The 16,597-nt window shown below is 34.4% G+C and overlaps 1 protein-coding gene across 1 annotated transcript in view; it reads left to right on the plus strand.

Annotated features, from left to right (window-relative positions):
* Window positions 1-16,597, plus strand: part of ltl (leucine-rich repeat-containing larval translucida) — a 19,909-nt gene continuing 3,312 nt past the window's right edge. The window contains exons 1-7 of the mRNA XM_074117138.1: window positions 1-2,865; window positions 7,139-7,307; window positions 8,830-8,963; window positions 9,868-10,135; window positions 10,827-11,057; window positions 15,069-15,290; window positions 16,309-16,507. Coding sequence (XP_073973239.1) covers window positions 2,513-2,865; window positions 7,139-7,307; window positions 8,830-8,963; window positions 9,868-10,135; window positions 10,827-11,057; window positions 15,069-15,290; window positions 16,309-16,507 — 1,576 coding nt within the window. The 5' untranslated portion in view covers window positions 1-2,512. The remainder of the gene's footprint in view (window positions 2,866-7,138; window positions 7,308-8,829; window positions 8,964-9,867; window positions 10,136-10,826; window positions 11,058-15,068; window positions 15,291-16,308; window positions 16,508-16,597) is intronic.

Below are 16,597 nucleotides of genomic sequence, written 5' to 3' on the forward strand. Positions count from 1 at the left end.
TAAATTAAAATTTATAAAAACAAAGTAGACAAAAATGCTAAAAAAATCTAAATTTAAAACTTGGCTTTGAAACTAGGTTAGGTTCCATTGAGTAGCCGGCGGCTCGTTTTTGTTTTGCTTTTTCCATGGATCTCATTTTGTCCACAAAAAATAGTACTTCGGGACCTTTAAGGGAACAAGTTGATTTTAAAATATATTTCTTTTTTATTATTTCGTACATAATGTTTAAAAATATTTAAATTATAAATCCCCCCCCACTTTTATCAGTCTGAATTAAGATCTGTTACCTATTGTTTGAAAAAATTATACATAAATACAAAATTACAAGATTTAAAGACCCCTTCTCAAAAAATTATTTATTGAGTGGTTTCTCTACTTTTATAAAATTCACAATTATCTTGTAAGTTGTTGGTTCTTCCACTAGCCCATATCTTACCTTATTAAGATAATCCCTTGGTCTTTGTTCTTCTTCCACCATTCACCTCACTATCCAAATATAATCTTACCGCACCAATATTCTTCACATGTCCTAACCACATTAGGAGTTAGATTTGTAGATACTCCGTGATGTATTCCTCACCTCGATATTTTTTCTTATCTGGATATTCCGCATTCTCGCAGAGCTTCGAGCACCTTGCTGACCTTCACCAACATTTCGCTTCTAATATCAAGAATATCTGGCACCCTCTCTTTTTCAGAACCCAAGTTTCTGCACTGTTTAGTACAGTACTCTGCCGGATGCGGACATGTTTCAACTCCCGAGCACTGGATTCAATGGACCCCTTTATTACATTCTTCCTCTTCATGAGTTGAAAATATTAAAAATAATTAATATTAATTTTAAAATAAATTTTTAGAAACATCAATTAAAAAATAATATTTGTCTTGTAAAAAATATCTAAAATTATTCAACGCGTTGGCTGCGGTGCCTTTGGAAACAGGACCCGCCCCTTCTCCCGTTGATAATAATGATATAGAATTATTTCTAATTTAGAATCTGTAGTATAAGTTCAAACCGAGTTGGTGATGGAAGAATTATTGTTTTCCTATCATCCCATCCAATTTGATTAATTGCTCTTCGCTGCCTGCACTAGCAGCTACATCTAGACATTCAACCTACAGATTCAATCTCTAGACCAAGATTGTTTTCTAAAATATTTCGTTAGTAATAATTACGCACTCGTACTTTTTTTCGCAGCATTTCTGGAATGTTCATATGATCTTTTTTATATTGTTGACTAGATTGTATTACAAAATAACAGAATCATTTACGAACCTTCGTTTAAGATGACCGTTTTCTTAAAATTTGGTAGTAAATTCAGTTATCTCTTATCTTAACCCAGTTTCTATCGTTTCTCTTTGAAGCTTAGAAAAAGAAATGTATTAAAGTAACTAAAAGTTATATGAAGTCAATTGACTTTTCTGGAATTATCATTTCCTTCATACAAAAATTTTGAAACGCGATTTTGCGAATTCATAATTTTTTTATAAGGATAATAATACAAAATTTCTGTTACTGTTTTTATGAAAATCATATGCAAGTTAACTAATCATGTATTAGATTAGTGAAAATATATTGAGGTTTTTGAGGCTGGAATTGTGTGTGAATATGTATGTAACACTACATTTTATTATTCGAACAAAGAATGCCGTGGGCTAACGTTTTATTCCTTTGGCTTCTAATTGAAAAGAGAAATCCAAATTTAGGTCGGCATGGATAACTGTGACGGAAAAACTAATGTGAACAAGTTTGCTTTAGAATTGAAGACTCAGAATAAATAAAAAAAATTTTTGTAGATCTGTCTCGAACTTGCCATATGAAGAGTTTTCACTGGGACAGTTAAAAGAAAAGAAAAGAGGTACCTCCATAATTTAAGACAACGAAAGTACATACATAGTAGAACATCGAATAATGAAATAAACTAGTAATAACTAGTTAACTGGGGAAGGTGTTCAGTTGAGGCTATCCCTCTCGCCCTCTCTCTCACACACAGGCTTCCTTTAGGCCAAAGGTCTTCCAATATCGCTATTCCTTATCTACTTTAGTTATCTCATTATTCAATAGTCATCTTTTACTCCCATTTAATCTCCATCCTTAGGATTCTTAATAAGTTTTCAAAAGTAAATTATCCATGTAAATCTTACATGGACCTAAACATACAGTTATTTATAGCTCTTATTCTGCTAACTCGTTGAATATAATGACGTCGTGCAATAAGGTATGAACTTATTAAACATCAGTGCGAAACTATCTAAACAATAATGCTGCACATATTTGGCCAATTCAGTCGAGTTAACCCTATCAGTGGGTAATTGCGTTAATTATTCACAGTTTTTACATTCGGTGGATGAGAGAAATAAGTAGAGTTTGGAAAACTGAACTCGTACAGGAGAGCAATAATTAAATGTTTTAGTGAGATTGTTGAAGTGGGGTCAAGAAGTTAACTAACTAGCTCTTAGTACTGCAGGCCAATGCTGATGTGAATAGTGGGCGGTTTGTTAGCAACAAGTCATGGGGAATGTCGGCTTCATATTAAATATTAGTATAGTATTATCTGGGCTAGTGTATGTGGTTGAATCGTTGTCGCTGGAAATGAATGTACACTGTGCACAAAGACGGGCCATCTCACCCTGTACCTGCCAGTATCAACAGCTAACCAACAAATCAACTATACTTATATCAGTTACTTGCGAACGTATGATAAACTTTCAACAAGTAATAACAGCATTACAAAGCAAATTTGACACCAATGTTGACATATCTCTCACGATCAGCCATTCAGTACTGGATGATCTGCCCCAACTGTCATTCCAACAACTTGGATTAAGGATCCAGCAACTTAAATTACAATTTGACAACTTAAGGTAAGATTTTTTAAAACATTATTTTTTACTTAAGGGAAGAAGTATGTGTTTTTTATGAAACTGTTTCTGGTGGCAATTATTCAAGAAATCCCAGCCTAATAAGTCTAGTAGCCAGTATGACGACACTGGAACGTATTTTCCCGCAATATGTTTATCAATTAACAACGATTTCAATGTTGTTCAACTAATCCCCAGCCTTGAACACAAGCTGATAATCCAAATGTTACTCCTAATAGATTTTACATTCAAAAATAGATACAATCTTAAAATCACGTGATTTCACAATTTCATCAGATTAAATTTCTCTAGAATGGAAATATCAGTGCGCTGCAGTTCTTAAAAAGCTATTTGAAGCTTTAATTTTCCCATATTCCTTAAATCATGTAAAAATTTAATTCAATGTATTGTAACCAATTAATGTTTTTATTGCTACTAGTTAATCAAATGAACAATATTTTACTTTATTGCAGTCAAAACTTCGTTCAAAATCATGTTAATTGCAAATGCCCACAAAGGAACACTAACAAGTACACTTTTCATCTAATTTTATGATGCAGTATTATATTTTATTCATTCATTAAATAATTTGTGAAGCATAAGCGTACGATTAGTGCAGTATTTGCTTACAAGAAAATGTAAAATAAAAAATGATCTTGAAAAAATAAAAATAAATCACCTTACTGAATAATAAAAAGAACATAAATTAAATATCAATTTAAAATATAAGAAACAGTTGTTAATAAATTTTATTTCCTCAGAGATACACAAGACTCTGTCACATTTTAAATTTTTTACAGGAGAGCAAATGAAAGAGTTTTTTCGCGGTTTTTTCTTACTTATAAGCCCTCGAGAGTTATTTTGCTTAAATACTTTGGCAGATAATAAGTAACATTTTATTAGTTAATAACTGTAACAAAAACTTTTTCTATGGGAGCCGAACTTCGTACCGTCCTTGAACAACAACAGTATTCCTTAAGCTCTCTCATTCTCTCTTAAATAAGATTAAGAACTCTGAATTAAATAATTAGTTAGCTTTTAAAGGTGGAAGAACAAGAAAGTTTTACAAACAGCTACAACATAAGAAGGGTTTTTAACTACAGGTAGAATTTATCAGAAATAGGTTGACAACTATTAGAGAGTAAGGAACGAAACCAGAGATAAAAGAAATAGAAGTACCTAAAAAAATAATAAGGTGGCAGGTTTAGATGTAATAGAGGCAGTACTGCTGAAATGTTTAGCGTCAGAGCTAATAAAGGCCTTGCAGTGCCTAATCTGGGCTGTCTGAGCAAAACCAAAATGCCCAGGAATGAGTGGTTGCAGATTAAGACCGGTTCAAAAAACGTGAAAATTTTCAATGTAGCGTCAACAGAGAAAAGACTTTATGAAATATTGGCTAAAAAATAGAACCTTGTTTGAGAGCCCGCAATATCAGTTACAATTAGAATTTCATCAGAAAAAACTTTTACTAATTGCGGTACAGTTCTGCATTTACCTCACTTTAGGATAAGTAACTAGTTGTACTGATCAATATTAAAAGCAAAATAAGATTTGAGGTTAAGAAAATGTTCTTTATTCTTATTCTTATTCTTGCATCCTGAAGAACCCACCTCCAAAGAGAGAACAGTCTACACTTAACTATCTCTCTGTAAATTTGAATGAATATACATCACATCTATTCTCATCTTTAATCTCACTTTTTAGTGTTCGACTCATTCTAGTTGTTTTTAACTGGAAAAAAAAAAACTGAGATTGTAGGTGAAGTATTTACTAAGATTCTCTTCATTTTAACTCTTAAAGAGTAAACTGTTCTGCCAGCACTTATCTGTCTGTATGTTATCTATGTGTATATCTCTAAAGATAAAATATTAAAAAAATTATTTAGATTCTCAAACTAAGGAGTTTTATTTCCTTGGAAGGTCAATAAAAAAGTAAACAATTACATCACTCACAAAATTACTGAAACTTCACGCTTAATCTACGAAAAATCTGATACATACGATCAACTTTCTTTTATTTATTTGTGCAGAGAGTATGAACTTCATTTTATGTATTTGTATGATTCTCAAATAAATTACTAAATTGCTTTCAAGTAATAAGTATTCCAAGTTTAGAAAAAAAAATCGTAAGCCGTTTTCGAGAAAATCTAGAACTGAAAAATCGTTTCATTTCAGTGGTTTTGACCGATTTTGCCTAAGACTTTATTGTGCTTACGGCTAAATATCATATTTTGGAACTTGCTGCGATTTTTTAAGATTTGAGGTTTTGTTGAATAAGCATCAGAAGCGCACACATTCCAATTCGTAAAAAAATCTGCAACTAAAGGGAACTCAAAACAGTTTTTCCGGTAAAAAATCTGTTCAATTGCAATGCTTTCTCCTTGTCAGCAAAAGTGAAGTTAAAAAGTTGTACATACTGTATAAGCACAATTAAAATTCGCCATTGGAAAATTATAAAGCAATATAGGTTGTTCTATACCCATGCTTTGCATTATCATCATAACTGATAATTAGCTTTACACTTTCAAATTGCCCTAAAAGTTTTGTGTTTCTGATTTGCGTTTGCTGCCGCGTAGTTCTGTTGTAAATGAGAGCGTTCCACGATATTTGAAAATTTTTAATAGCGAGTGTTGTTCCTGCGTCCTCGTTGCCGGAAACCAGTGCAATGGGTTTGCAGTTCCTGTACTAGACTAAAAGAAAACAGTATTTCTCTACACAGAGACAAATCGCCTTTTTAAGGGCGAAGGAGTAGGAGTAGTGCAAAAACCTCTGTACATACTTTTAATAATTAATATTTTATTTATTTTAGCTTTGATTAATTGTAATTTTTATATTCGATGTGAACCTAAATAATAGATTCTGATCGGTCTGAGAAGAATTCAATTTAAAATTTAGCTGATAAAATGAATAAGATATCTCAGAGTACTATATTTGATGTCTGTTTTTTTAGGAATAGTGGTCTTGGTCGAAAATGATAACAGATGGTGTCGGTAGAATGGACTGAGGACTAAAGCCTAACTATCAGTTTGGGACGTTTTCCTCGGTCTCCAAAAACATATGAATGTCCATTTGATGATGTTAATGGCGTTGTGGTGTAAATGGCGTAAACGCCTCGGAATTCGAGTTTGAGGTCTGAGGACGCTATTCTCAGGAGATTATATCAACGAATTCCAAACCTCAAGTCAAAGATCTGTATGCTGTCTATATAAAATTTCTTTTTCAAATATAACCGGTGTCAAACTTATTAAGTGTATAAGTGGGCGGTTACCTTCAAAAATATATTGGAAATTGGCAAAAACTTCATCTCTCTGTGCATTGGCCGAATTGTTGGAAAGTATCCTGAGAACTTCAACACAGAGCCATAAATTAGTAAAGTAATGTTGTCGCCTCGGAGCCTGTACGTCCAACTACCAATTAGATGTCGTGGACGGGGGTGGAAGCTCATACCTTACTATAAACCATTTTTTCCAATTGTTCTAATATCTAATCTAATAAATCTAATTAATAAAAACTAGTCATTCGCGGAATTTGAACTGGGGATCTCCCACTTATAAAGCCAAGCTCTTGACCTGTAGACCAACACCCATCCCTAGGAGTCATGAATTATATGAGTCTACCCTCCGCTATAAAAGTAACGATTATGTACTGCTAATCAATATCCTTCTGGAAGAAAAAGAAATGTATTCTTTTACCACCAGAAGTTGATGAAACACTTTGGAGTGAGGCAATAAGTGGAGCAAGACCTGTGATTCTGTTCGCGAGGAGCAGTACCCCAATTAACGTGGCGCTTCCTCAAAATCTATTACAAATGGATGCCTCATCTCAGTGAAATCTGATCTGAGGGTGAGATGCTTTGCAAACTTCGTTTGCTTTCAGTTTATATCTGAGTCTAGCTGAGCAAATTATTGAATTTTGAAGAACAAATTCTACAAGTTATACCTAACCTAACCCTATCACAGTCATTGTTAAATTTATTACATGTAATATAATTCTTATGATATAAGTATATTTCTTGATTACCATTCTTCCTTGTTCTATTTTATTTCAAAAGAGGTTCTAACGTACAAGGAATTACAGGAAGAGGTTATTTTTCAATGACTTCGCTATTTGTCTTTTGGTCTTTTCGAACTCTTGATCTCTGCGTTGGAATCCAGTATTCGCTAACCACTCAGCTAATCCGTTCCCTCCTGTCTGAAGTTAATTCGCTGAGAAAACTACAAAATCCATTATTTTCACCTAAATTAATGTTATGTTAATAAAGATGGTTTTGTTAATAGCGACCTGCCAGAGTCTGTTTTCAGCGGCTTAAGCAGGACAGAAGCTTTTAGCCTGGCGTACAACGCAATCACTTCAGTGCCCCAGCAAGGTCTCAATCTAATGCCTAACATCAAGGTGCTGGACTTCAGAAATGCTAAGATCCTTAATGTAACAACTGAGGCCTTTCATGTAAGTCCTTAGATTGCTCTATATGACACTTTTAAATAAATCGTATTTAAAATAGTATGTTTGTTTTGAAATTGTTTTATTTGTTTTATAGATATTGATTTAAAGATTTTTTTACTTTCAATCACCCCTGAGAAGAAGTAATGCAAACAGCAGATATTCGATTCTCAGTTTTCACAGGAAACACGTTTTGAGGTTCCATTAGTACAAAAACCTAATCTAAAGTGATTTACGCCGGCTTATCCACATGTTGTTCATTAACATGTGCACTGTTAATTCAATAAAAAGAGTAATCAAATTGGTACATCTTTGGTTTAGGCACCAAGGGACCCTACAGTAAGCTTCTAGGCAAACTTAGGCAATCGGAAATACTATTTTACAGGATTAATTTCTCAATTTTATGGATTTTCCCCAAAACGATCTCAAAACTTTCTTTGCACTTAATACACTCATTAAAAATTTGTGGTTCTATAACTTTAGTTTGTGACATTTCGGAGCTAAATTCACATAAGACCACCATTAGAGTAATTGTCCAAATGTTTTCTCTTCAACTTTGACAATGTATCTTGGATCCATCATTTTATATTTACCTTTTTCTTTAAAAAATATTGTTTAAGTAGAGTTCTGAAAATGTGTGACGGCTCTTTACCGGCTCAACAAAAGCCATTTACTTTAATGAACTATATAATTTTGAAATCATCTTATTTTATTTTAGTAAGAATTCTCAGTTTTATGATTGATTAATTTTATTTTAGTCCATCATCCAAATTTAAAGAAAATTTAAATAAACAATACGGTGCGAAGTTGTGATTCGTGGTAAACACCGGATGTTTTAATTGACAAATTTTTAGCTCGGAAACTATCGCCTGGAGACGGGCTGAAATTCTAGAGCGGAAGTGCGATTTTACTGCATATTCCATATTATTGGCGAGTTTATTAAAAATGGTTCCATTTGCTTTAAATTGCGTTTATTTTATTTATTCGCAGAAACACTTAGTGGTTATAAGCGTGGCTTAGTAGGTGGGAGATCCACAGTTCGGATTTCGCATGTAGCTACTTTTTATTTATAAAAAAAAATGTGGATAGTAAAGTATGAGCTTCCGCCTCCGTCCACGAAAACTAATTGGTAGTTGGACGTTAAGCCCCACCTGAAAAAATAGGCGATTACTTTACTTCGATTCAATTTTTAAGAAATTCAATGATAAAACATGTTTATATCTAGGAGGCAACTGATGTTAAATGCAATTTCTAATATAGTTAATGTTCAGATTCCCAAGTAATAGTTCAATTTTTTGCACTTTCAACACTTAATCGGCTGAGGCCAATAAATATGGCTGTTACTAATTCAGGTAGAAAAAATTTCTAAATTTGTCTACTAGTAGATGCCAGTCCTCTATTTCTCTGCTCTCATTTAAGAACGCGTAAATCTGTTGTCTTTACTTTAAATAAAAGGTTTGACAAATAGTTTTAATTTTTTTTAATTTAAGTGGTTACAAAGTTGTAATGTAAGATTTGTACTTTGCAGGGTCTGAATTTTATGCACACCCTGCTGCTCAGCAACAACAATATCTCTTTGCTAGAGACGGACTGTCTACCCTCCTCTCTCGGCTATCTACATATTGGCTCCAACCAAATCAAAGACTTGAATGGAACTTTGCGGTAATATTTTGTACAGGAATGTGTACAGCAACCTTTTTAAATTAACTAATGGTCTGAACACAACTGTCATCAAATTTTATAACAATGTTATAACTGAAGAGTTTACGTACAAATGTAATACCAAAGACTAAAATCACGAACTTAGTTAACGCCAAATAGTATTAATCTTATAAGAAAATTTTAAATGCATGTCTAAAAACTCTAGCATGAAGTATAGGGAATGTTTAATTTAACTTTTACTAAAGAAAAATAATCACTGTCCGTCCCTAAAATAGAAATGGGAACTGCACTAAAAAAAGATTTTTTGAATTGATCCTATTTGCTGGATATTTATGCAGATTTCTATTGGAGTGAACAGGAAGGGGAAAAAATTAGAAGTTTTTTAAAATAAGTATTTGAATTATTCTACTATTTTTTTAAATTATGATGACTTCGGGCAGAAGATAAACACAACATAGACCTTTTTGTAAAACCACTTTTTCTAGAGCTTTCAATAGCAGTGAGTGATTTAAATCTTAAATTGATGATTGCAATAAAAAATAATTATATTATCAGTATACAAATTTTGAACCTTGATTATATTTTAATATACCTGGTTTTATACAATTTTTGTGAATATTTTATTTGTTTTGTCGCCTTTCTCTCCTTTAAAGAACATGTTTAAGATTACATTATTTTAAAAGTGTGAATCTAAATAACGATTAGCAACTTTATCTTACTAATTAAATCATTTTGAAACAGTAACCTTAAATCTAAATTTCGTTACTTTAACATTGTTTTATCTTAAAAGAATGTAACGGCCTTCCATGTCTAGGGCTCCAAAAAATCTAATGACCCAGATACTGTTAAGTTACTGCCTGATTACTTGCTGTTGCATATGAACTAATTTGAAGTTGGTTCACAGTGGGCTGTCGTATCTTCAGTGGCTGTACCTCAAGGGAAATCAGCTGGTGAACCTGGACGGGGAACTGCCCCAGCTCAACCCTAACACGAGAATGCTTCTATTGGATGCTACCTGTAATCTCATCACAAAATTACCTCAAGAACTAAAATTTTATCTAACACTGGAATACTTTCATTTCGGATTTAATCACATTACTTCATTCGAGGGTGCCCTCTCAAGATCAAAACATCTAAAGGTCTTGAATTTCACACATAACAAGATCTCTAGAGTAAGTTGCTGTAGTTTATTCAGTTGCTAACATTAAAGTTTCAGTATTCTGGATTTAGGTTTGCTATAGACTCATGGAATTGACCTGAAGCAGATTGAGCCAGATTTAACTTATGTATGGTCAATCTACTATCTCTTACCATCGTAATAATTAAGCTTTTACTAGAGTAGTTATGTGCTACCTCCTAATATGAAAAAAGTTTTTACTATTACAACTATATATACTTATGCAGATGAATGTTGAACGGAAAATCAGAGGAGGCTTAAACCTTGCATTCCGTGGGGATTCCCTGGCCTCTTTGTAAATAAGGTTTCCGAGTTCGTATATAGGAAAGTGACTTGGAACGGATTTTATAGTTCTGAATGTTATTTTTTAAATTATTTTTATTTTAAGGCTTCAAAGATTTTTTTGGTAACAGCTCATATTAAATTCAGAAATAAAGATCATGTCTTTTGTGTGAAATATGTACATATTTTCTCAGGGAAATAGAATTATAGTTGATTATGAAGGAAATCAAATCTTAAGTCACCCTCTGAAATGCGTCATTAAAAAAGTACTGTTTCATTTCAGAGTAAAAAATAAAAATAAATAATGAAGCAATGCTGGAATTGAAGAGACAATATTTTTTATTTCCTGCAAAAAAATACCCTTTATACCCTTCACTTTATTAATAAGATTTTTCTAATTTCAGTTAAATGAAAATGATTTTGCTGACTTGGAGTACCTAGAAGAGTTACATCTGGACTATAACAACATCGCCACCTTGAACAATTCATTGCTACCTTTAATTTCGCTAAGAAAACTCAACTTGTCCTACAATCAGATACAAGAATTCTCTTTACAACAGCTACGAGGATTAACAAAACTTGAATTTGTGGACTTGTCACACAATAAAATCAATAAACTCTCAGGTAGAATGCAGGTAATCTTTAATGTTTCCGTTTGGATCACTTCAAGGAAAATTATTAGGTTGTCCACCACGTTATGAGGTTTTTTAATTGTGAGTTTCAAACTGAATTTTAATATAAAAATTTGAAATATTACAACCAACAAATTTCATATCAAAACATTTTTATATTTTTCAAACAAAACCCTCGATTGGGCGAAGCGTTTTCTCGTGGTTCGGATTGCAGAAAAAAAATTTGGGGAACATGAAGTGGTAGAAAGTTGGCGAGAGGTTCCGGGAGAATGAGGTAGCAAAACTTCCTCTTGTACGTGCTGTTGAACCATTTCCATTACCAATTTCGATAAGAGTGGTACGAGGTTTCAACGAGGAACAATGCATCTAAAATAAGTTAATTGGATGTGTGACTGCTATTTCGTGTTTTTCTTCGGAGGTTGGTGTGACTATTTAAATTGCACATCAAACCCGTTCGAAAAATAGATCTTTTTGTAGCAGAACTAGAGAAGTCACTCTTCATATCGACGATTTTTTAATTGCACTTATTTAACCAGCAAGAAAAAATATTTTAATCGAGTAGATTTTAGATTTTGAGGGCTCTTGAATACAAAAAAGTGGTTTTGACAAAATATTGTAGTTTGCATTTGTGTGTGAGTGTGTGTGGGGGGAGGGATATCTGCCTTTTTGTCTGCTCTGTCTTAAATTCCAAGAGGAAAATATCATAATTCGTGATAATCAAAAAATGCGTTAGAGCATTTTCAGAGGAAGCGTAGACTTCTCTGTAAGGTTAAATTTAATTTTAATGAACGGTTGATTATTAAATGGGTCTCTATTTTAGATTGGGCTGCCAGACGTCGATGGCCGAAGTAGCCATTGACCGTGAAGGCGTAGGTTAAAAATTAAATATGTCTCAAATGTTCCGAGCTTAAAGAATAATTATTGGTTAGAATGTTGGAATATAGTGGGGTAAGCGGAAGAAAGTCCTGCGAGTGCTCAAATCAGAATGTTTGTTTACCAATCCCGCCGTCCAGACATACACTTATCAAATGCTTTTTACGTCACCACTTTGCTTCACCCCTGTGCAGATATCTGATCAGTTTTTCTGCAATTTGTAATTTTAGGAGCACCAAAATTTTCGACTCAAAGAAATTTTGCAGTTCTTAAGCCATTACTGCGCTGTACAATCGTTAGCATTTACTAGCGCCTTGCGTTTTTAAAGTTATCATCATTGCTTTATTCCTCACTTTGAATTCTAAAAAATAAAAAAATAAAAATCCTTGAATTTTCTGTTTGATTAACATCACTCGTAATGGCTGTGACAAACCTAAAACTAAAAAGCGTTTAAAATGGAACACCCTCAACCCATTTTCTTCAGTAAAATTACAATATGGAACTTTCACAAGTACAAAAGCCGCAACAACTTTGTGGACAACCCCATTATTAATTACTCAATTCATGTATTGTAGCGTTTTTCTCCTATATTTTCTGTTAGAGAAAATGTTTACTGCAAACAAATTTGACGAAATAGCTTTCAGCGAAATCTGGGACCAAACTAACTGGGCGAATCTAATGTCAGGTGAAAGATTTCAGTGATGACCTAGAATTATTCAAGTATTTAGACATGCACTTAACATTGAACGGCGTCACTTAACGTTATTCATACCATGTTAGTAGACAGACTGATTAGAAGAATTGCTCTTGTATGTCATCGCTCTGATATGATAACCTGTCTCGTTGCGACGGGCATCGTGAAGATCAATGATAAGGCTACCGGTCTTATCTTCGACGATCTGTTGGCTGGTGACGTTCCGGGATTGCTGGGTAAGGTCGCATTCGCGGACGATTTAGTCCTTGTAGTGGAAGGCAATAGTACGGCGCAATTGGAGGCTAATGCGACGTCAGCTTTGAATTATGTTTGCACATGGTGTAAGCATAATAAACTAAGGATTGCTCCAAATAAGACGGTGGCGATGTTGTTGAGGGGGTCGCTTGCCCCTATTCGTCAGCCAGTAGTCAGATATTGTGGAGATAGGCTGTGTTGGGTGTCACAGGTCAGATACTTGGGGATGATTCTGGACGCAAAATTGGGCTTTGTGTCACATGTCAGGGATTTAAGAAGGAAGGCTAGTTCTTTTGTCGTACAGTTGAGGAGAGAATGAGGATTGAAAAGGAGGGTAGTGAGTTCCTTATACCGTGGGGTTCTGGTCGCTCAGGTGACCTACTGTGCGTCGATTTGGGCCCATCGGGTGGGAACCGCGATTGTGAGGATGCACCTTATGGCGTGCAACGTTCTATTCTGTTACTCTTGGGGCCTTATAGCCGGACCACATCCACGAAGGCTTTGCAGGTGCTCACGAGGTGCTTGCCATGGGACTTTGAGGTGGTTAGGGCCGCGGTGAGTTATGCTTTGCGAAGAGGCATAGAGGTACCAAATCTTGGCTTTAATATAAAGTCAAGTAATTTTACCCCATGGTAAGAGCCGAGTTTCGGTAGCTGATATGACTGAAGATTACCTGTTATAGTTTAGGGAAAGGATGTATGGCGAAGTGGAAAAAGAGTTGAATCGGGAATGGAAAAATCGGTGGTGAGTTTCGACTAAGGGAAGAACTACATTTAGTTTTGTCCCCGACGCTGTCGGAGGTAGGCGGCTGGTTTCCGCTGAGATACCATACGCGTTTGCACGACTGGTCACGGAATACGGTATGTTGTTGATACTTCTATTTTTATTGTTATTGTTGTGGTCTGGTGTTTAGCGATTGTTTGTGGCTGTTGGTTTTGTTGACGGAATCTGTGTGTATTGAGGGGTCATAGTGTGGACCCTTAGTTGAGCGGTAGAGGTGTGTGCGTGGGGCGGGTATGAGCGGGGACCGCCCAAAAAAATGCCAATTTCTGTCATAATGTGTTTATTTATATTAAAGCCAAGGTTTGGATCTAGGGACTAGGTCATAATCAGAACTGTGGAACATACTCGAATTTTGCACAAAACATTTTACAATTTAATTTGGTAATATAAAAACAGTGTACAACAGTTATTTACCTTATACTTATGAACAATTATAATTTGTTTTACATAAAGGAAAATTGCCTTGAAGGTAGGTTCTCTTTGTTCCTACTGTTCCACAATTGAATAGTGGGTTTTAATTAAAACTTGTTTGTGAAACATTGTAACATGGACTGATCGATTCACCAAGAGATTGGGATGTTCAGAAAAGCAAAGAAAAATTCCAATTGCTCGCCTCACACCTTTACAATATATTTGAGTCTTATCATGAAGCCCAGTAACAGATTTATACAGATTAAACCCAATGAATCTTCACGCTTCATTACGATTGACACTGGAGTTTTAACTACATATTTTATTTAGGATTGAAAAGCGAGGTTTCGGTGAAAATAAAAAACAGGTGTGAGTTGTGTCAAAATAAAAAACAGTTTTTTTCCTAACTCAACCATCTCGCATAACCATGCCCTGAGGAAGACAATAAATTTGTCAAAACGATTCCTCGCTTTTTCACTCCTAAATAATAATAGTTTACGGTCAGTAAAAGATAATTTATTTATTATTTTATGCTGGAAGACAATGCAATTCACCAGACAAGAATTAGAAGTTTAGGTATGTCTGCGGTGAAGTTTCCAACCGCAACCATTTTCAGATATTCCAGTCTTAACTGTTAGCACCTGTCGCTGAAGTACCGTATTAATGTTTCAAACCTCATGCCACTCTCCAATCTCAACATACTTTTTTCTTTCTGCTAAAATTAAAAGAAAAACAAAAAGTTCCTTGAAACATTAGCACAACAACTTTAGCACATGTTCTCTACCACAAAAAACGCAAGTCTTCAGGGATGTCCCGGACAGAATCTTTGAAACTATCAAACTATCGGTAGAGTCATGAAAGGATGGCTTCTCAATATATATTTTTACGTTAGTAGACTCATGCAATGCAATGGCAATCATTTGTACAATTTTTCTTTTCCCATAAAAATATTAAAATAATAACGTTAATTGTTACTATTTTTATTTTTTATTGTTCAGAACAGCGTTCAGCCGGTGACTAAGATAGACAAGCTGTGGCTACAATTCAACGAGTTGCAGGTTCTAAACGGATCGCTAATGGGGCTGACCGGATTACACACCCTCAATCTTAGCCACAACATAATCGAAAGGATATCTCCTGATGACCTCATCGGTTTAGATGACTTGGAAATATTAGACATTTCCCACAACCACATCATTACACTGGAAGAAACCTCCAAAGTATGTAGTTTATAACATTATTTTTAAGCATTGTTCCTGGTTTTTGGTGAGTGATTCATTAAGCCGGAAGGAAGAAAGAATGATGCTAATTTCGGTCATTATTATTATTATTATTATTATTTAATTATTTTGCCGAGCTTTCCACCTGGAGACTAGATTATTTTCAGGGCTTATTGGCAATTTAGTATTTTTACGTTGTTGTTATAAAGTTGGTGTGTCTGTTAAACAGTTCATAAGTAGAGAGGGCAGAAGATAAACCAACCTTATAACAACAATTCAAAAATACTATATTGTCAATAAGCTCTGAAGATGACCTAGTCCCTAGGTCGAAAGCTCGGCAAAATAATAATAATAATAATAAAAAATTACTGAAATTGGCATTATTCTTTCATCCTTCTGGCATATTTTAATTTTAAATTACCCACTTCATATGAGTAGTGTAAATACGACGTTGTACTGGAGCAAGGTGAAAGGTTCTCAGCCTTCAATTCTTACGTCAATGATTTTTGTTTTCCATTAATTCTCTGACCTATCTAAGTTAATAACTCTCACATCACCTTGATTAATAGGCCGTAGTGCTTCTAATTTTACTTGTCAATCAAAACTTCTTCTCATACTTGATAAGAACCAACTACTTTAGCTGGAATTATTGAACTTGTGTTGGGTTTTGTTCATATTTACTTATTATCAAGAACTTATCATCTCTTATCATAGTATTGCAAACATGCTCTCCCTCTTACACACACACTATATCTCTCTCACCCCGAGATTAATCAAGATATTATGGGACTGATGCCAGCTATAAAATGCAAGGCAACATTTGGATGTGCCACCATGCGGCTCATTCGTAACGCTATCTACTCTCTGAAGAGCAATTTGTAAAAACCACTTTCTCTTGTTTAGGGGACAACAAATATTTATTTCCGGTGAAAACTCAGCATCGGAATCTGCAAGATCCTTTCCGCTCTTCTCGTAAGTGGGGTCGTTAAGATCGTAAAAGATGTGTATTTTGTTTCAGGCTGTGCTGCCCAAATTAGAAGAACTAAAAGCTGCTCACAATTTGCTGACTCATCTAGAGAAAGATTTCCATGGGCTACCCAATCTGTGTTGGGCTGATCTCTCCTACAACAGGATTGAGAGTATTAGCGATGCTTTGGGCAAGTTTACACAATGTATTGTACACAGCGTGCACAAGCCTCTCAGAATATATCTGCAAGGTAATTAAATCACTTTAGAGCACTTGCTTGCTTTTTAGATGCTTATTTTGTTTAATTTTTTAAATGTCTGTGCTGAATAGATTGGTTTAA

Source organism: Rhodnius prolixus, unplaced genomic scaffold (genome assembly GCF_049639745.1).
Source record: "Rhodnius prolixus isolate KJV_2025 unplaced genomic scaffold, Rpr scaffold_2, whole genome shotgun sequence".
NCBI classification, from domain to species: Eukaryota; Metazoa; Arthropoda; class Insecta; order Hemiptera; family Reduviidae; genus Rhodnius; species Rhodnius prolixus.